The following is a 20,763-nucleotide window of genomic DNA, read 5'->3' as shown; positions in this document are numbered from 1 at the left end:
GGTGAAAGCGGCGCGAGGAGGGCGAAGGCGTGGGTGAGAAAAGCCCTGACGCGGCAGAGTCCGGCCCGGACTCCCGTGGGAGGTTATTTACCCGCTCACAACAGCCCTACGCTGCCACAGCTGACTATGCACCGACCAGAAAACTGCTGGTCTTGGCTTAAAAAGCTCCAAATCCTTTCTGTGGGAGAGCAGAGGATGCAGCCGGGTTTAAATTCTTTCTAAATGCTGGGCGGAGATCAAATTCTCCTCGTCTTTGTTCAGACCCCGTACGCAAGTACTTCTAAAAATAAAATTAACGTGTGATTTCAGCCCCCCGCAAAGCGAAGCAGTAAGAACACTGTCAGCTTTATTTGTTCCAACTCTATAAACCAGATCCAGTTACCGTGAGCGCCACGGACTTTTTATTTTTTTTCCTCTTCTGAAGGGGAAGTTTGTTTCCCAGCTGAAGGGACTTTTTGGCAAAACCGACCCTTTTCAGGGGAAGGATGGAAATAACTGAGAATCACAGTGCTGTCGCAGGCACAACACGGCGTTTATATACGCTACAGCTGCCGAGCTCTGCGAATTTACAAATAATAAGCACAAATTTCAGGCACAACGTAAAAGCCAAAGTTGACAGTGTCCCTTTACATCCGTAAACGCTTCCGGGCATTAGAAGAATCTGCCTGGATTTACTTTAATACTGTCTCGAACCCTCCGACGCAGATTTTTAGTTCAAACAGACCCAAATTGTCAATGTTCTGGGGAACAAAAGAAAGTAACTTCACGCATCCCTGAAGTCAGTGAGGAAACGCTGAAGTAATCAACAGCCAGGAACCGAGTCTCTCCAAACATTCATTCATAAAAAATAATTATTAAAGCCTTCTTCAAAACATCTTTTGGAAAAAGATAAAAAAAGTCTTCTTTATAAATATCGCTACACTGGTTATAAATAAATGCACTTAGATTCTCACGGCAAGTCTCATGAAGCCTTTACAACAACAGTCACATAAACCTTCCTCTCCTACCGCTCGCTGGTGAACCCAACCGGTGAAAGGCTGCGACACGTTGCCGAAGACGGGATTTCGGCAGATCCCACCTTCCTTTCAGGCCCAACCGCCAGGAACTGACTGATTTTAGGATGAAAAGCAGTTTCCTCTTGGGGTGAGCGATTCCTTCAGAGCCGTGACCGTACGTTCATACCTTTAGGAACTCGTTAGCCCGTATTACGTCCCCGACGTAACCAGCCCGTATACGAGCTGATCTATCGGCAAAGAAACGTTAACAAAGGCAGTACCTGAACCAAGAGAAAACCATATTATCTGGACACGCTTGGAAATAACAGGGAAAAATGCAATGCAAGGACCATGAAATCGAATTATTACTCTGAATCCTGCCAATGGTTACAAAACTAGGACAAAAAAAAAACCCCAACAAAGCCCAAATGAATAAACTACAGGCCAAAAGAGCTATGGATTTTTATCTTGCAAGAAGATAGTCTCAGAGAGCAGCCCAGCTGCTCGGGCCTCAGAGCTGCAAGTCACTCCTCGCCCTTAAAACCTTTTTGCGACCGACAGCACAGCTTGCATGATGGTATTTTTCTAAACTTCATTTGATGATCTTTCATTATCAAGTTCCACGCGATAACTTGGGGGTCTTCCAATCAGTTCCCTGCTGTCCTGAAACCATAATCCGCTGTACTAAACGGATCCCTGCACTAAACAGGCCTGCAAAGAGTGAAAAACCCCCGAACATTTCAGTAACAAGATCAGCTGCTTGTTAAAAAAAGGTTTTAGTATCTTTAAAAATAAAAACTGTTTAGTGAAAAAAAAGTGACACACGTATCTCCAGAGACAACTCGACTCCCAAGCTGTCTTGCAGCAACCGCCGTATGTATAGTTTTGCATATATAATCAGTTAACGCTACTGTTCAGCGCAGAAGTGTCAAATAGAACATTTGACTAAATATCATAAAAATTGAGGAGGAATTTTTTGCGATCCCTTTGGGGAAGGGACAAAGAGCTCCCCCAAATTGTTCGTGAAACAAAGAGGGCGAAGCGTGGTATTCCCTGATATCGTGAAATGCTCCGGCTGACAGACATTCAGCCCGGCCTTTGCTCTTGCATTGAAGGTTGCCTCAATCAAAAAGATTCATGGTTTTGGAAGAAAAAGAATACGTAATTCGCTTTCTGGCTGAAAGGGGAAATCCCCTCCGCACCTCTGAAGATTTTAAAGCAACACCCTAAGAGACTACTTTCTCTGAAGGTGCCGATCCGGTCACTCGACGTCGCAGAAGGGAATGAACACCTCAGGTTACCACAAAAAGTCTGTTTTCAGTGCTGTAACCTCCAGGCAGCTGAGCGCTAACACCAGCTGCTCTGGCAATGAGGTATTTCTTTTCCACTCCCCAACAACGCAGGTATTGACATCACCAAATAAGCCGTCGGGTCACTCGCTGGCTAAAATTTTGTTAAAAAGCTTCCAATCTCTCAAGGTCAAGCTTTAAAAGCACCTTTTGGCACCGTGCTGAAAGCAGAGTTACATTGCGAGCGGCTGGAGAAGCTTCTACCCCTGGCAGTGGGGCGGCTCTGACAACAGCCCTCTGCTCTCAACACCGCTTGCCAACAGCACCTTATTTAACAAAAAAAAAAAAAAAAAAAAAAAAGAAAAATAAAAAGTGATTTTCCTTTACAAAACCCAGTCAATCACCGAGGATTAGGAGGTTACAGTTTCCACAGCGATATCAGTTGGCTGATCTGTTTCCAGCATGGACAGCACGGATTCCTTGATGTCTTCTGAGGTTACCACGAGCGGGTCAACCTCGGCGACCTCTTCGAGCACCATCACCTCCGCTCCGTTGGGCTGCTGCCTCACCATGGCTGCCAGCTTCAGCCGGTACTCCTCCGCCTCTTGCTCCTTCTTTATGAGCTGGCTGCGATATTCCTGAGCCTTCCGGTTCGCCTCCTGCAACTGCTGCTGTAGCACTTCCCTTTCAACGCTGTCCTACAGAAAACAAAGTTGAGAGAGCCCATGATGGAGGCCCAACCTGCGACACGAAGGAAACAGGGCGTGCAAGCACTCCAACGGTTACGAGTTACAAAAGCAAACACTAGAACCGCGCTTGGGTTGAGTTCTGTTCAACTGGCTTGCTCACAACAGGTTACCAGAGGCAACCGGGACACGGGAAGGCACAAACTGGCTGGCCGGCGTCCCCGCAGCGTGCAGGGAGGTGGGCTGGGAAGTTACGCGCGATCTCACCATGATGAATTGCAAAGGTTGGAAGCAGGTGTAACCAAGATGCAAGAAAAATAGAGCGCTATTAGTGCTGAAAAGTTGAGAGGCAATCGAGAAGAACGTTCTCCCTCCCCAACAGAGGGTGATGGGAGAGTCGTTCCTGCTGCTTTACGAAGAGCTGAGACTTGGCTTACACCCAGCCCATGTGTTGTGCTTCTACAGGAAATCCTAAATAATCTCAGTAAACGACCATGATTCATCTAAAAACCCTGAGCTACAGCTTCAGCACAGGCAAAACAGCAACAAGTGATTTTGCTGGCTCTTTTCCTCCTAGCTATACTCAACTGAGCATCGCTCCTCTCAACTGCTTGTGTGTTCAGCTTGTTTCTATTCTGAGATAGCTTTGGCAGACCGGGAGCCCGACATCCTCAGCACAGCAGAGAAACACACAGGAGACGACGGCAATCAAAGTTACAAGCAGGAGTAGCTACCTGGTCTTCCTTCGAATCATCTACATTTTGTTCCACTTTCTGCTTCTTGGCCAGCGGCTTCTCCTCCTCTTCTGCGTCATCTCTGTCTTCAATAACAGTCTCTTCTGCAACCTGACCAGCAGGTACAGTTAAAACTGAAAAATTAAAAGGTGACAAATTATACAGTGTGAGACATGCTTTTGCACAGATGTTTCCCGAAAGACTTCTCTGAAGTCAGTGCATCAGCGTGGTTCTGGAGAAAAAGAGGAGACCTGTGGATCGGCAATGCCGAAGCCTTCCCAGAGAGGAGAGAAACTCTGGACTGGGTTTCCAAGTTTTCTTTATTCAGGTCTCTGAAATACCCGAGGATTTCACCACAATGGGGCTGACAGAATCCAAAGTCAAAGATTTGCATCTTAGAAAACATGTGAGGTAAAAACTACCATTCTGATGCCTCAGTAATGCAATTAATAGCCGAGGCAGGCTAAGCAAGAGGAATAGAAAGCTCTTCTCGAAAATTCCCAGTACACAGTCCCAGTGGCTAAGCTCTGAATCAGCTTTAAGCGCATGCAAGAGCTGCAAATACTCCAGAGAACAAACACATTTTAAATCTGCAAACATGGGTTTTCACTTTGGGAAGCCAACAGCAAGAATTCATCCAACCAAGGAGGAGAAAGGCACCACGTGAGCTACCTAAACAGTTCTCCCTTTGTCCTCCTTAGACTAAGAATGGGTTACAAGCCAGGAATTATTTGTAGTAATTTGGCAAATAATTCTGAATAATTAACAGCTTTAGAAAATTGCTTTTCACTCCTGAAGTCTGTAAACAGACAGAACTGATGTAACCCATCTCACATTGTAGCACTGTATGCATGTTACAGGAGAGCTGCTCTGCTTCCTAATCCTCTTTTCCTGCACCAACGTTAATCCAAATAATCGAGTATCCCTAGGACACGCTAAAAGAATTGTCGGTAGTAGACAAGGCTGATGAATTACATCCCTTGAGGAAAAAAAATTCACTGTACGAGCGCTCTGGAGCTCTGCCCTGCTTTACTGAACACAATTTACATTTGCCTTGTAAAACTGATAGATTATATTGCCCTAGGCAATGTAACTAGAGGTACGGGAGGAAGAGGTGTATTTAAGCTGATATTAACGGCCTAATACTGAGTTTTACAAGAATGATGGAGCAATTGCTAAAGGTTGTAACTGTAACAGGCTGCAGTTTCATCAGCCGAGCGATTTACTCCCAGACCGGGAGGTTCGCCACAAGATAAAGGAATTGTCTTTGCCCGGCTGCCAAAGGGACAACGGCTAACTTGGCATTTCCCCTCCCACAACGTTCTACTAAAGGTGTTTGGTTTTAATACAAAGAGCAAAATATTAAAGCGTAGTGGTGTGAATGTGTATTAAGCTACAAACAAGTCGCTGGCAAGCTCTACCGCTGACGTAAGTCACACAGACATTTTAACCCCTCCTGGAGCCCAGCAGTCAGGCACAGATCTGTTACACCACAGCGCCGACAAGCCAGATCACACCAGCCGCCGGCCTCGCGGGGCTCGACAGGATTCACAGGCAGCAGGTATTTTTTTTCTTTTTGAAGTTAATCCTCAGCGTCGCCTTCCGAGTGCAGCTGCTCCTTACCTTGCTGTCCATCTTGCATGGTTAGGATGAAGGGCTGGCTGAGGCCGCTGGTGGGGATGGCCGTTTGCAGGCTGCCCAGGGGAACTCCGTCTGTTACAATGGCGATGACGCGCTGCCCTCCGCTGCCAACCACTTGTTGTATGCCAGAATCGACAGAATTTGCTTCGACTATTTCCTCCGTCTTACCTTGAGAAATAAAGCAAGCGCCAAAAAAAAGTCAGCGTTTCCTTCTCTCTTCCTTGAATAGAAACTGAAGTCTAGTGAAAAAGCTCAAGTACGCAGCTTGAGACTACTGGGATGCCCGCTTATGAAAAACAATCTGGAAAAACAGTAAGTCTTAGTTAGGGAAAGAAAATAAAATCCACTACACCTTAGCAAAACAAGCCTTCTCTGGTAAAACCAGCATTTTTTGTGTAGATTCGTACATACTAGCACACAAGCATATTAATTAAATTAAAAGGCCTGGAGCTGGAGGCAGCTGTTAAGCAGACGTGGCTCTGCAAAGCTTCCTTCCATGACCCTTCCCCCAGCTCTAACGAAGGCAAACCACACGCAAAAAACCTCTTCGTCCACACAAGCACGGCCAAAGTAACCATGAGGAGGCTGTTTAGTTTGGCCGGACGACCGCAGACCGGTTCAACTCCCGGGGACACTTTTCGTGTGACTTAACGGCTCGCACAAATAATCAGGATTGCAAACCCTCGGCTGCATCCTGCTCCCAGCGTACGCTGCAAGCGCAGGAAACAGAGGGGATCTGCCCTGCTACGCGCGCTCCTGGTGCCAAAGAGGAAAACACTGGAGCACCGCAGGTCAAGGAATCAGTGGTGTGGCACCAGCAGCTTAGAGAAGTCAAATTCCTCGTCTCCAGATCCTAGGAAAAACGTTTAGCTTTGGGGAAAATAAATGAATTCCAAGGTGAAAGGATTATATAAACTTTAACTTTATCAAATTTCTACATCTGAAGTTAATTAAAGGTCAAACATTACGCTCTACAAACATACCATAAAAGATCGTAAAAAACAAACAAACACAAAAAACGCCCAAACCTTTCCGTAAGGAAAAGTTACCAGAGCCTCAAGAGACTCAAAACATTTGTTGACTACCAACGTTTTACAGCAAACTGGGGACAGAAAACATTTCAGACAATTTCCTTCTTAAACAAATATTTACCTACATTTATATATTAAAGTAAACCCATGTTCTGGAGTGTTGGGGTTTGGGGTTTTTTTTTCTTTTTTATGTAACTGTTAAAGCACGTCAAGAGCAACGTACTGGGATGTCAGGGTCAGACATGCTGGTTAATAAAAATTAAGTTATTAATTTTAGTTATTAATTTTAGTTAAGTTATTAATTTTTAGTTATTAAAAATTGGTAACAGTTGCTGGTTTTTTAATTAAGTTTGAACTGGGATTAAATAAACAAACAAACAAAATTAACCCACTGCTTCACAAATATTTATCGTCATCTCTTCCTTACCCTGAAAGAAGGCAAATTCACTTCCAGATCTTAAATCTCCTGGCAAGATACTCGCTAGAACTACACAAACTGGAATCGGCATCTGACCCGTTTCCCCTACCTGTGTCTCTGTCTGAGTTGGAAAGCGGTGCTGATACTTCGGCGAGGGCCGCAAGCGTGGCAAGCACAGAGGTCGTTGAATTGGAAAACTGCACCGTAGAGACATGCGAGTCACCTGCGGGGGAAAGATGAGGGCAAACTGAAGGATTGTCAGGACCCGGCCATATCTAAACAGCGAATAAAGCGGTCAGAAAGCAACAATTTTGCCATCTAGAGATCACAACATCAGGTATGAAGTATCTTCTGGGCTCCCAATAGTCAACAGAGAAAGGGAGGTGGTACAGATTTCATGAGAGATCCCTCTACTACCTGTAAAAAGGGCTTCGATACTACTTTAGGACAGACTGTACCTACCCGAATATTTTATGATAATTTTAATCGAATTTAAAGCAAGTATTTAATTAAGTTTTTTCTGAATCGCGTAACAAAAAGAACAGCAAATGTGAACCGATTTGCTCCAGCTTTATTGTAAGAACTACAGAAAGGCAGGCTGTCTGCCGCGCTACTTGGCATGCCGAGCTTCGATCTGGAGACACGGACGGCTTTTCAAGATGCAGCCGCGCTGCCTGATGACACTCGGAGACGTGCTGGAGCCTGACTGCTGTAATGTTGCGCAGAGCCGTTGCTACGCACGTAATTCCTTGGCTTTGCATCGTACTGCAACTTTCAAAATTGCAAAACCTAAAGAATATATTAAATTCGTTGGCTATTATGAGTAAATTACAGCAGCCAAGCTCTTCCTCAATTGGGAAAGTCTCCACGTACAGTCTTCAGCATTACTTCATGGACCAGACGTTTTAGCACAAGTCAGCTAACAGAGCATTTTGCTGAAACGCAGAAATTGGCTACGTCTGTCACTTGATTTCAATGTTCTGGGCACGCAGGTCCTTTCCTCCTCCCCTCTCAGGTTCAGTAACGGAAAGACCACGGTTACTGCAATGGGGTATTGATTTGAATGAGATAAACAAGTCTTCTCGGTTCCAAAAAACAATGTTTCTTCCTCCAATTGACCACAGTAATTCCTATTCAAAGGCAGACTTAATAAGAATGGAACAGGAAATTAACTAAACGGGTGCAAACTCAGTGCATATAACCCACAATTCCTCTTAAAAAAAAAAAAAAAAAAAAAGAGATCCTGTACCTCATTGCCAGCATAGATAAATAGATTATAAGCATACAAAGGGAAGTTCATCTAAAGTTCCCCTGCCTTAACCCTTGCAACCTGTTTTCTCTCTTTCTCACGAGCTCCTGATTTTACAAAGGTTATCGAGGGACTTATTTTCAAAGAACGATTCTTTCAAAAGGCCGTGGGCTAGGCACGTGAAAATACCAGAGGCCTAGTGACTGTTTTCAGCAGCTTTGTAACCAGATTTCTTCAGACCAGCTAAAGATACTTGTTCCAATTTAAAATTTTTTTCAATAACAGAAGACATAGGGAATTTAAGAGAGGTAAGAAAAATTATTAGCCGTAAGTGTTAAATAAGAGATTTTTGTTATAATGAAGGCGCAGTCGCTGATGCCCTCTTGTGGGAAATGAGAAAAAAACCTCCTGACGTGGCCTAGAACAGGAGACACTGGCTATTTTCATGCTGACCAGCTACTACCGATGCTTGAAGTGTCGTGGGGGGGAAAAACCCAGGGTATTTTAGTCCAGTCACATGTGGACAGTAAGCCACCACCGCGTTGTGGCACTGAAAAAGGTGATTACATTGCAGGATAGACGAGGAAAGGTGCGGTGAGAGACGGGGATTTACAAGGCGAGTGCCAAGAGCTCATCTGGAGCGCTGCCTGCGGCTGCTCACCCACGCACCGTGGATGGACGCAGGGCGACCGGCTTGCTTAGCCCAGCGGAACAAAGGCAGAGAGGGGATAGGATTGATTTCCACATCAAAGGGACAGAGGCGATGGAAAAAGAAGAATGATTTCAACTAAAGGGCTGCATTCGTACCAGGAGAAGGTCTAAACAGGCTGTGAATGTGTTTCAGCTGGAAATCAGCAGTTTTCTAACAGCCTTTCAGCAGGGCCTTGGCCTCTGTGACTCCCACCTGGCTTCCAGGCAGAGCCAGATCCCTCTGCAGAGACAGTGACGCTGACTGTGGCCAGAGCGTCATCCGGGGTACAAAAATCCCAAGTTTTATGCCCCTTTGAGTTTGTGGAATATCCTTGACTGAAGATGATGTGCACCAGTCGCACTGCATTTTCCTCGCAGGTAGAAGAGGAACGCTTTGGGTCATTTTTCCCCTCCTAAATTAGGGTCTGTCAGTGCCTCAAAGCTGCGAGCCGCCCTGAAAGCTTTGAGAGCAAGTCTGGAGCGTTGCTCAAGTCGCTGTGGCCGAGCACAGGCAGAGAGGTCTGGGTGGGACTGCAGAACATCAGTATCCGGGATTTTAAAAGCACTCTCTAGCTAATAAGCAAACATTCACGCATGTGAACAGTCCCACTAACCAAAGAATTACTCACATGCAGAAGTGTTTGCAGGATGAGGCCAAATAGCTTCACAAAACTTGTATTTAGTAGCCTCCTTGAGACTGAAAAGAAACAATGGTTTGGATTTCCCCAAATAATACAGAAAATTCACTTTAAGAGTTATTATGAAAATTGGAGTTACACAAAAAGAATTCACACTCAGCCTTAAGTTAAAAGTATTTTCCCCACCAAAATAAGGCTCACAGAACAATGAGGAACCTAATTATTTCCATCTAACATGTGGGACAGAAGAAATAAGGAGTAATCTACATATCCCATAGACCTGCTTATTCTGCAATTTCCTTACTCAACATTTATACATAGCAAAACATTCACTCAACTCTTGTAGCCAGTAAAGAACAAAGCAAACTGTTCCCCAACCGCTCTGCGGTGCTCAGGGTTTGGCACAGGCAATAATTCTCATTATTCCTCTGTTGCAATCAGCCAAATCCATTTTCTCAAGCTCTGTTGCTTGTAACAGACCTGGAGCAGACCCACAGCTGAGCTCAGCAGAGCTTTGCCACTCACAGTGGAACCACCTTTATTTACACCAGCTAGAAATCTGCCTTGTTACCTTCCACGGCAAAAATATTCTGGGGCAGGAAGCAGTAGTTGGGTGTGTTTGGCTGTATTTCACCACTTTTCCTCTACTAAATGACCATCTGCCCTCTACTGGTAAGCAGTCTTAGGAACTTTTTTCAAGACTTTCCCACTCAAGGTCACATAAAACCTTACCTGAGGTTGTTTTGGCGTTTGCTGAAGAGACGAGACTGGTGAGATTGAGAACCTCCCCTGGCGTAAGAACAAATGGTGAGGTGAGAGTCACAGCGTTGCTGACGGGATTCGTTCTCTCTGGATGAGCATTTACCTGGTTCTGCATTGCTTCCTAGGAAGGAGAGCAGGGTCAGGCATATATTCGTCATGCTTTCTGTGGTAAGCAACGGTATTTAGCATCCTTGAAACATTTTAGAGGCAGATTATTTCTCTCTACAGCACATCAGGGACACCAATGCAGAAGCTGTGACCAAACTGCCACCTAAACTTGGCAACTTACACTACAGCCGCGCAAGATGCATGGCAATAAAACCCCGTCACCCACTGAGTCCTAGTAGGCACGCACTAGTTGATGTAGAAACAAAACAAACCTCATCTACCTCCGTATTTCTAGTTCTCTCTGCAAACAGAAAACGATCCCATCAGACACAACAGGATCCCTCTCACTCTTGCGCAGATACGGTTGTGGGTCAGAGAATTACCAACAAGTTTCTCCCTCCTCAACCTACCTGTAGCATTACCAGAGTCTCTGGATTGTTCTTGTCCAAAGCAATATCAAAAGCCGATTTATCAAACTTGCTGAAAGCGTGGACATCAGCTCCGTATTTGATGAGCAGCTCTACGACGTCTCGGTGGTTGTGCTCTGTCGCCCAGTGCAAAGCGGTCATTTTCAGCATGTCCTTGGCATTTACATCAGCCCCGTTCTGAAAGAAATAAGCGTTACGTGTCTGCGCGCTGCCTCCTCTCAAGGTCTTAAAGGTGGTGCCTGCGCGAGCATTTCAACAGGGACATCAACGCTTAACTCCAAGGGTGATTTAGACCAGCCTTGAAGTTAGACCTAATTTACTACACTTACCCTAATTAGCAGTTCTACAATATGAGTGTGTCCATCAGCCGCAGCCATGTGTAGCGGCGTCCGGTCCACTTTTGTTCGGGCATCTCTGCTAACACCAGCTCGAAGCAGCACTTCTGCTGTTGAATAGTGGCCGTACTGGGCAGCGAGGTGAAGAGGCGACGTCCCAAGCTGCGTGTTAATTTGGAAGAGTTACTGCTGGTTCACAGCAAGAGAGGACAGGCACAGAAATCACCACGCGTATGTCCGGCAGTAATCAGAATGACAAAGTTTCTGGAAGAAATTAATTTAACCTTTTTTCCCTCCACTCAGAAATAGGGGGCTGCACATCCAATAATTTTCCTGATAAACGTAAAACTTTTTAGGGATCTTTATGTTATCTGATAACTTGAAGATCAAAAAGGCTTTTACTTTCTCCACTGTGCCATCCCTTTATCACTGAGCCTCTTTTTCAAACCACAGCAGAACAGCTCTGCCATTTCAATATCACAACAGATAATTTCACCACTGTTCAGAAAAGGGCAGTATTACAATATTACTAGGCTCTGCTACCTCTCGATACAGTTAATTCCTTCATCTCGCAAAGTTACAAATGAACAGACTGATAAGTTAGGAAATGATGACAACTGGTGATGGAAAATGGCTACCGATGGCTTGTTCATTATGACCTGCTTCCCTGTTTATCCAACTGTTATTCTTCAGTTTCATTAAGGCTTTTATTTCCTTTCCAACCCAGGATGGGCTGTTTTCACAGTTTGGGTTTTTTAAGGAAACAAAAAAACCCCAAAGATGAGTTTCTTGACTGAGAAAGTTTAAACAACTAAATAAGGCATTCTTAAAAGAACTTCCTATTGCTGAGAGGTTTAACAGTTCTTCTAATTTGACTTGACTCATCATTTAACTCAGCTGTTGGGAACTACACTTCTTAAAGCATCAAACCCTATACACATTGCTGTCCGGGACAGCACGGTACTTGTGATTGTGCTCTCATGCATTAGGCAGAGATCAATCTTTACACGAACGTCAATTCATCTTTCCCTGAGGAAGGTCTTGGTTTTTGAAGTGCTTTATCTGGAATCTGCTCCGCCACAGAAATCCAGAGATGCATTATCTGTCAATCCACGCTCCGGTTTTACTGCTCCAGTTTCCGTTTGTATCCTTTAGGTTCAGCCCTATTGGTAGTAAGGGCGCACACGCAACCCGTTTCGCACAGAAAACCAACGTTCCCCCGACGTACCCAGTCAGTGGTGAAGGGAGCACCGCTTGCCATCAGCTTTCGCACTTCGTCATCTTCGCCTTTGCGAGCTGCTTCTAGCAACCTCTTCCCTAGGTCCACTAAGGACATCTTCATGCATGGGCACAAGTATTTGCCGAAAGCTGCTTTAAAAGCAAGAAATGGAAAACAAACAGACAAAGAGTAGTGAGGCAGAGACATGTTAAAAGTGCTGTACGACTACGGCCCATCTGGACACACCATCTTCTCATACAGAACTAGGCCCAACGCGATCAATAAACAGGCATAAATATTTAACATATTTTTCAGTTCTGTGCCCTGAAACATCAAGACAAGGCAGCACACAGGCTCCGCAAACGAGTCAGACACCACAAGCCACCAGAGCTCCTGCAAAATCCCGCTTACCTCAACAGCGCCTTGCACGGACACAAAGACTTGCCCATGTGGATCCAGTTCCAAGAGCAGAACCTATAAAAGCAACGGCAAAGCTGTTCACAACATTGTTTTGATTTTTAAAGTACTTTAAGAACATGATTTAATCTCCGAGACACTCTCTCTGACCCCAGCACTAGCAGCTAAGCATGGGGGAACTACCCCTGTTGTCTGCTGGTAGAGGATAAAACAAACCTTGGTAACTCCAGTGACTTGTTCAAGGTCATAAAAGGAGCAGAATCCAGAAGCTGTGCTCAACGTACCAGACAACAGTGTCTCTATTTATTCCAAGCTACATAAAGCATAGCATAATTATGGCAATAGTGAACTATAGAATTTTTCTCAATGATAGGGTTACGCTCGTATGCCAGTCCTATCAAAGACTGACTTTAAAGTCTATCCATTAACTCATGTATGATGTTCAGTAAGCGGCTACAAACGCATGTCTGTGCAAACGGGCACCCTGCCACCCAGCATAACAGCGATTCCAACAGCGCTGAGGATTTTTTTCCTTCAATTGCAGTTCTACGAAGAGTTGGAAAGCTCTCTTTCTTTCTTTCTTATTCCTTGTTCTTGCAAGAGAAACATCCCACCCTGGCCTCAGCGACCAACAGAACCAGCTATCAGCAGCACAAGCCCTTTAAATTAAAGCCAAACAGCAAACCTCACCCCTAAATCTGATCAGGATACACTGCCCACATCACCTCCCTCCACAAACACATCTCACTTTATAAGACTATTTTGCACGTGCAGCTTTTTCTGAGCGTGCAGTTACTACATGCAACACCGGAGGCTTGGAAGTCAAGAGCCCAGAGCAGTTACTCAGAGTCTACCCTGCAATCAGGACCTTTGATGCGTTTACGATGCATGTGTTTGACTACGACAACCCCTCTGCCCTTCAGGACTTTCCAGTTTGGGGTTTTTTTTCCCCTTTCTCACTTCTTCTGGGACAGAGAGTATTTTTCAAACGTTCCTTCTCGTCGCCCACGTTGAAAACACTTGCATGTTTTCCGGGCATGAGTAGCTGCACTGAACTCTGCGTTCACAAAGTTAACCACCAGCTTACGTATTTGCGAGACTGGAGTTTACCGCTCTGGGTGTGTTTGGAAAAGAAAGGACAAACTGGATCTTTAACAAAAACCATCAGTTTCTCTCCTCGTACTAAACTGAACCTTTGTCACTTATTAATTATTTGGAGGCCTCTCCTTGCATTCCTGCTCTCTTCCCAGCTGGATGCTTTCAGGGAGGATTTAAGTCTGAGGCGCTCTCTCTTTTTTTTTTTTTAAGTTATTTACAGCATTCGCAGCTTGGACTACTGTTGACAAACTCCTCCACCTCCCCTTCGCCGCACTTCAGAAGTAAAAGGAAAGAGCACACTTCTCAAAAACCCTCAACCTCCCGCTGAACAGCCGGGGTGGGGTTAGCGCTGCAGACCTGCCTCAAGGACACCCCCCCCCCCAAAACTCCCGAGCCCCCCTCCTTGTAGGAGACAGGAGCCCCTCTCCCCTCCCCAGGTCGAGGACCCCCCCACGGCTCCCCCTGAGAGGGGCCCGTCCTCTCACCACTCCCCCGGGGCAGGGACCCTCCTTCCCGCGCCGGACCTCCCTCAGGGCCCCTCCTGCTCCCCCCATACCGACACCCCCACGGGACCCCCAAAACACCCCCCAGCGGGGGCGGGGGGGGGACACGGGACAGCCCGTTCCCATCTCCTCCAAACCGGCCCCCGGCATTGCTCCCTCACAGGGGTCCCCCTCCTCAGACCCCCAACCCCTTCCCTCACGGGGGGCTCCTCTTTCACCACCCCCCCAACCCCTTCCCTCCGGGGGGTCCCGTCCCCCCCCGCCGCCCCCCAGCCCCACTCACGCGGCGGCTCGGGCCCCCCCCCGGCACGCGGCTGTTCCCGGCGCGCGGCACCGCCCCCCTCGCTCCGCCCCCCTCCTCCCCCCCCTCCTTTCACAGCTGTTCCCTCCCCTCCCGCCGCGGCCACACAAAATGGCCGAGACCCGGAAGCGAGAGCGGGAGGCGGTAGCGGAAGGATACCGCGGTCGGTAACAAAAGAGTCCTCCGACGTCGGCGGAGGAAGGGCGGATGGGACCTCACCTCGCTCCGTCGCAGCGGGAAAGGGGCGGGCTTCGGGAATTTCTCCTTCTTTTCTCCGTCCCCGTCCCCGCCCAGGGGCCTGGAGGAGGGCGGCGAGCAACGGGGGAGCCCTAAAAGAGGAGTATTTTCTCTAGCGGAGGGATAGGAGGAAGAGTCCAGTCGTGGAGCTGGACGCGGATGGGGGTGATGCGCCCTGCAGTTAGTTCCGGCAGAGGCGTTTAGGCGCCAAGTATAAAAGGGCGGCGGCGGCAGCGTGTGCCCGGGCCGGTGGTGCCTCTCTGTGGTCGGGCGGTCGGTCCTCAAGCCTCGTACAGCCCTCGGCCCTTCGCTATGTCTATCAATATACGTACGTGTATGTAGGTAAAGTCTGTGTGTCTCTGTCTCCTCTGAGTGCCTTCCTAGGAGTGGGCTCCCCTCAAGAAAGGGTGCCCAAGTCCCCCTCGCTGTGGTGCATTACTCCCTCAGGTGCCCCTAATGTGTTAAAAGTGCCCGTTTTGAGGTAAATGTGAAACCCTGGGGCCTCTTTCCTCTTTGGGGTTCCTCTGAGGCATTTTCCTGTGGGGTTTGGGAAAGCTGAAGGTTTAAATAATACCCTTAATGTTCTTAAAATAATCCCTTAGGTTTAGTTTTTCCACACTTAACCTCTCCACAGTATTTGCAAAGACACATTGGTATGTGTTCTCACATCAGTTCTCAGCTCGCCATAAAAAGATTTAAAACAATTTAATGGCAAGTTACAGAAAGAACTTGATGCCTGTCTACATGGATTTTTTTAAGAGTCCACAGGAATGTGTATGTTTTTAAATCACTTTATTTAAAGTTTCATAATAAATACTTCTCCTGCGGGTTTTCCCAGCTGGGAACACAGAAATCAAACAGCTCTGCGTAGGAGAGTTTACATTTTTCACCTCGGGTTTTACATGGGTGGTTCAAAGTCAGCAGGCTGGGTCATTTCTGGAGGTTACAGGAGAGCTGCGCTCCCTTTTCATAATAGAGTGCAGATTTTTCCAATATTTGCCTCTTTTTTGGGCACCTTTAAGTGCCGCCTCAGCTTCCCGCCCCCAGCCACGTACCCCCCCAACTCTTAGGACCGTTTTGGGATGCTCCACATCACTTCACCCCAATCAAACCCAAAAAAAGCACATTCAAGAAGACAAACCAGTCGTATTCACTCTCCCAGAAAACAATCTTGGGGGAAAAAACTGTTTAAAAGCCAAAAATGATTCAAGGTTGGGGTTTTTTTTCCCCATTTTGAGATGATGCTCAGAAATAAACCTCAGCCTGTGGACAGCGCAGGTGGAACCTCCCACGAGGAAAATGCAAGGCTTCTATTTGAGTGAATGCAGCATTTTTTGTTGTTATTTTTAAAGGGGTTGATTAATTGGGTGGGGAACGAGAAACGTTTTCATTTCGGGGTAAGATCAAACTAAATTCTCCATCTTATCTTTCAGCTCAGCCCCGATTACTCATCCAGACCCCACGATGTACCAGGCCTCTGTCCCAGTCAGGAGTCACACCTGGGATAAAGCATGTGGGGGATAAAAAAGGGAGAAAAAAATCAAATTTCGGGCAATGAACATCCAACGTTGACCCCACCAAGCAAGGTCGGAGCATTTCCATGTGTATTTACCCTCCTGGCCATCATTTCTCCTGCTTGGGCTCAAGCCACAAGGCTCAAAGAGATTATTTCTTTCAAGAAAGAGGTTTGTGCTCGTGTCCCGGGCACATCCCTGCCTCTTCCACCTTGCATTCCCGAGGGGAAGGTTAAGGAGCGAAGCGGCTTTTGGAGAAACTGGGCCAGGGGAGCGCAGAGGGTCTCTGCGTCCCTGGGAGAGGAGCAAGGACGATGCTTTCTGCAAAACGAAGACGATTCCCATCAGTCCTGCGCTGCTCCCTTTGCACAAATGAATTTCTTAAAAAAGCGCACGAGAAATGAGCTCAAACGCTCGTCGCAGAGCACGGGGACGCCCACGGTCACACAGCCGCAGGGTGCGGGGTGGTGGCGGAAACCCCCCAGCACCTCCTGCACCCGCTGGCATGCGGACGGGGGGCAATGGGGTGGCTCTTTCTGCCCTCTCCCCTCCTATTTGCCCCCTGTGCTGTTACCCCCTGCTTGCACCAACCGTGGTGGTTCCAGCGCTACTGCAAGAAGGGAAGAAAAGAGGGGGAAGGTGGAGAGAGGTTGAAGCTTTGCGGGGAGCCCATCACCATCGGGGCCGAGGTGAACTGCTGAGTTAATTAGCGATGTCAAAAACTGCCCGGAAACACAAAAAACACCCTCCAAACCGACAACAAAACCAAATCCTTGCATGCCTAGCAGAGAGGGAGAGGGCGGGGGGGGGTGAGGAGGGGCAGAAAGGAGGGCTTCAAATTAGATCGAAATCTAACGAGCTAATGCTGGCGATAGGAGCTCTCCAGAAATTAAAGCTGTTGAACTGCAGCAGACTGTCCTCTTCTTCAGAGATGTCCTGGCTGACCTGATCCCGCTCGCCGACGAGCTTGCCCAGCCCTCCTTTGGGTTTGTAGAGGGCCACGTCGCTGAGCCCCAGCCCCTCCAGCTCCGCCACGTCCAGCCGTGGGATCGGCATCCTCCAGTAGATGAAGGAATCGTACTGGCTGCTGATGGTGTCCAGCATTTTCGGGCTGTGAAGGCGAAGGGGGCGAGGGGAGAGAAGAGGAGGAGAAAAGCTCTACCAAAGGCACAGGAGGACAGCTGCCCAAAAGCGGCTGAAACTCTCAGGCGTTGCCATATTGACCAAATCCCCCTCCAAAAAATCGAGTGTGGTGTCATGGAGGTTTGACTCTAGGCTGGGTCTAAATGCATCCTTGAGCTCTGCCACTGGTCTTATCCGTGGCCTTGGTCATGGCCCTTCTCTGAGCCGTAACTGGGAGAGGCGTGCAATGGGACTCGTCGCCCCGTGCCTCAGTTTCCCCATCTGCACAAAGGGGAGCCTGGGAAGGAAGGCCAGGGTGGGGGCTAGCCCCTTCCCAACCGCATCTCCTGACGTCCATCCCGGGCACCTCGATGCCTGTGGGGTGGCACCAGCGGGGAGCAGAGTCGGGCTGTCCCCCACGTCCCGCTCTGCCGAGAGGGACAGAAACCAGGATCCAAATGAACCCTTTTTCCACCAAACCGTGCAAAAGAGTCTTGCCCTTTCCCTGTGCCGAGGCTGCCGTGGAGCGGGCAGCGAGGGGGGGTCCCTGCGCATCCCCCCACTGCCCACAGAGCCCATGCTGTCCCCTCCCTCCCTCCCTGGCCTGCGTGGCATCGCATCGCCCCGGGGACCGCGACCGAACCCTCTGGAAGAGGCTGGAAGAAGCATTGCTCGGCATTGCCATCGCACCCCACCCACCCCGCCGGTGCCAGCCGTGTGCCCGCCATCCCGCCGTGCCGTGCCATCCCGCCGTGCCGTGCCGCAGAGCCCCTCCCGCAACCCCACCCTGATCCACGGAGAATTGGGAAAGAGTGGGAGGGAACGTGGTTCAGCTCTTTCTCCAGCACGGCACGGCCTGAGCTGAGTCACTGCCGCGCTGACTTGCTTTTCCCTGGCAGAATTATGTCATTCACCTCCGCGCATTTGGCAACGGAGGTGGGGAAAAAGAAAAAATCAACCGGCCGACCCAAAATATCCTCCTTTTCCCACTGATTGCCCAATTTTCAGCCCTGGGAATCGGAATCCTAAAGGATGATTCAGACATACCTTGAATCACGCCCTCCCTCACTCCCCGTCCGTGCGACGAGGGGTGACCAGCTGCTAAATTTAAGATTCCCAATGTAACTCAGAGGCTATGAAAGGCTCCTGTGTCACCCCCCCGGGTAAATTGAGCCACGGTGCTTTGAAATAGCCTCCTCCCCGGGGAAATATCCCTGGGTATCTTTCTGCACAACAGCAGCGCATTATTTAACGGTGACGGATGTTGCGGACAATGGATTTTAAAGCTTCAAAGGGTGGAAGAGGGAGTTTAGTGACAAGAAAGAAAAAATTCAAATATCCAGAAAAGGCAGTCGATGCAGGGAAAAAAAACAGCTCCTGCGTTGCATGTCACCCCCAAGGAAGAGCATCTCCCCTGGGATCGGTGCGGTCCGCTCGTCCCGTGGGGGCAAAAACACCTTCATCCACTTAATCCCCGCTGGCTTTTGCTTGCTTCCCCCCCCCAAAAAAATCCCGGGGTGCCAACGCCCCCCTCCACCCAAATCTCTTCCAAAAAAAAGCATCCTCTTGCTTTTCATCCGCCTCCGCCTGCATCCCACCATCCCTTACCTGTGGAGGATGGATGGATGGATGGATGGGCTCGATGCCGGCCGGGCTCTTTGTGCTGGGAAGCCGCGGGCGTCGCAGCGTCGCTTTTGTCTGCTGGCGCGTCTGGGTCTGCAATGCAGCCCCTCGAAGCCGCTCGATGAATTCCCCTTCGTCGTGGGGGGGGGAGACGACGGGCAGATGAGTCAGCGGCTCCCACCCGCGCCGGGGAGGGGGAGGACGGCCGACGCGGCCGCGCAGGAGGGGATCCTGCGCGCTGGACCCCCACGACGGGGATATATTAAACCTACAGAGGATGGGAGATTTCCCGCAGCGATTCCCGATTCACTCCTGAAGCCTTCAGCTCAGGATCTGGGGGGATAACGGATCGTTTTCAGCCTCCAAGGAGCTGGCAAATGTTTCTTTTTACCTGCGTGTGAAGAAATGGGGTGCTGCAGTACCCCCAAACCTTGGGCTGTAGGAGGGCACTTGGTGGGTGAAGCGCAGGGAGGTTTGGTGCAAAAAAGCCAGATAAGGGTTGGTTTTTTTGCGGCGTTGCTGAGTCTGGAGGTGTTTGGTCCTGATGCTGCACGGCAAAAATATCCCGGCTTTGTGTCTGAAGCCAGACGTGGAGCTAGAAATAGGAGGGAGACACCCAAAGCCAGCATCACTGCCAGGGCTGGGAGAAGGGCTGCTTCGAACCAAGGGGTGGGGGGCACCTCGCGCAGCCCCGCTCCCCCCGCTCCCCGCCACAGCACCCGTGGGCACCGGGCCATGACCATGGCCCCTGCGCTGATGCGGTGTCGGAGGGACGGTGACCCCAGGGAGCAAAGAAAACCCCAATGCAACCCCTCCAACCTGCGAATCTCCCTGCCCTGGCCACCGCTGAGCCCCGAAACACCCCTTTTGGGGGGGCACAGGCCGGATCCACACACCTGAGAGGCTGAGAGCAGCCCTCGCCCTCCTCGCCCCTGGACTTTGCCCGGGATCAACATTCCTTTGGGGCTTTTGGGTTTTTTTCTCCCTTTTCCTCCCCATTCCCTGTGTGCAGCTTGTTTCTGCCGGTGCCAAGTCCTTTCGCCAGCGCTCAGCTTTCAGCCGGGCTATTTCTGCCTCCTCCTCCTCCTCCTCCTCTCCCTGCTGCTGCCATGAGCCAAGAGGATCCCATGTCCCCTGCTCCTAAATAGATCCGGTCTCAGCTTGGTCCCGCCGGTGCCCGGCGCAGGGAGAATGCCAACCGGGGGCCCGGCAGAGGATGCTGATCCCTCCAGGAGGTCGAGCTGCTGTGCTTTCGGGGATCCCCGAGGCCATGGGGTGCAGTTTGGCTGGGTGACTCCGTAGGGAGCTGGATGTGACCCATCCGCCTGCCCGATCCCTTCGCTTCGGGGTGTCACCTACTGAAAGGGGTGTCTCACGCGTAACAACCCAAACCTGTGATGTCCCTCCCCGAGAGGAGAAGGGACCTGGGGCCAAACCTCGTGGGGGAAGATGGGGGACACGGCGATGCGGGGTCCCTCTGCGCCGCAGGGACCAAAATCGCTTCGCCGCAGCGGCTTTGGACCCGCTGGTGTCGGGAGGGCTGCCCAGACCCAGCAGACACATTGTCACGGGGGGGCTGTAGCGGGGGACAATGTCCTCTGGCAGCACAAGAAGCAAAAAAAAAAAGGCTCTTCAGCTGAAACGAGGTCTCAAACACTCGGGGTATTATCAGCCGGGGCCGCCCCGACGGCTCAGGGCAGGCGCGGGACAGAGACCCGACTGAGC

General features: G+C 49.3%; 2 protein-coding genes across 2 annotated transcripts; both read right to left on the bottom strand.

Annotated features, from left to right (window-relative positions):
- Nucleotides 1-394: 394 nt before the first annotated feature.
- On the bottom strand, nt 395-12,658 carry GABPB2 (GA binding protein transcription factor subunit beta 2). The gene is made up of 10 exons (XM_050912450.1): nt 12,635-12,658; nt 12,233-12,372; nt 10,999-11,166; nt 10,652-10,846; nt 10,104-10,254; nt 6,904-7,017; nt 5,328-5,513; nt 3,705-3,838; nt 2,689-2,982; nt 395-1,276 (listed from the first exon to the last, which is right to left on the bottom strand). The coding sequence occupies exons 2-9, from the start codon at nt 12,344-12,346 to the stop codon at nt 2,695-2,697; spliced, it is 1,350 nt and encodes a 449-aa protein (XP_050768407.1). The 5' UTR covers nt 12,347-12,372; nt 12,635-12,658; the 3' UTR covers nt 395-1,276; nt 2,689-2,694.
- Nucleotides 12,659-16,822: 4,164 nt separating this feature from the next.
- On the bottom strand, nt 16,823-17,397 carry MLLT11 (MLLT11 transcription factor 7 cofactor). The gene has a single exon (XM_050912380.1). The coding sequence runs from the start codon at nt 17,395-17,397 to the stop codon at nt 17,128-17,130; it is 270 nt and encodes an 89-aa protein (XP_050768337.1). The 3' UTR covers nt 16,823-17,127.
- Nucleotides 17,398-20,763: the final 3,366 nt, after the last annotated feature.

The sequence above is a fragment of the Gymnogyps californianus genome, chromosome 29 (assembly GCF_018139145.2).
Source record: "Gymnogyps californianus isolate 813 chromosome 29, ASM1813914v2, whole genome shotgun sequence".
Classification (NCBI taxonomy): Eukaryota; Metazoa; Chordata; class Aves; order Accipitriformes; family Cathartidae; genus Gymnogyps; species Gymnogyps californianus.
This window is presented reverse-complemented; position numbering and strand designations above follow the sequence as displayed.

Coding starts and splice junctions, on each gene's coding strand:
- GABPB2 (XM_050912450.1), bottom strand. CDS start 12,346: ATGAAGATGTCCTTAGTGGACCTAGGGAAGAGGTTGCTAGAAGCAGCT. Junction 11,167..12,232: donor CTCCCTTCACCACTGACTGG/GTACGTCGGGGG, acceptor ATTAACACGCAG/CTTGGGACGTCGCCTCTTCA. Junction 7,018..10,103: donor AAACGCCAAAACAACCTCAG/GTAAGGTTTTAT, acceptor TTTCCCCCGCAG/GTGACTCGCATGTCTCTACG.
- MLLT11 (XM_050912380.1), bottom strand. CDS start 17,397: ATGCTGGACACCATCAGCAGCCAGTACGATTCCTTCATCTACTGGAGG.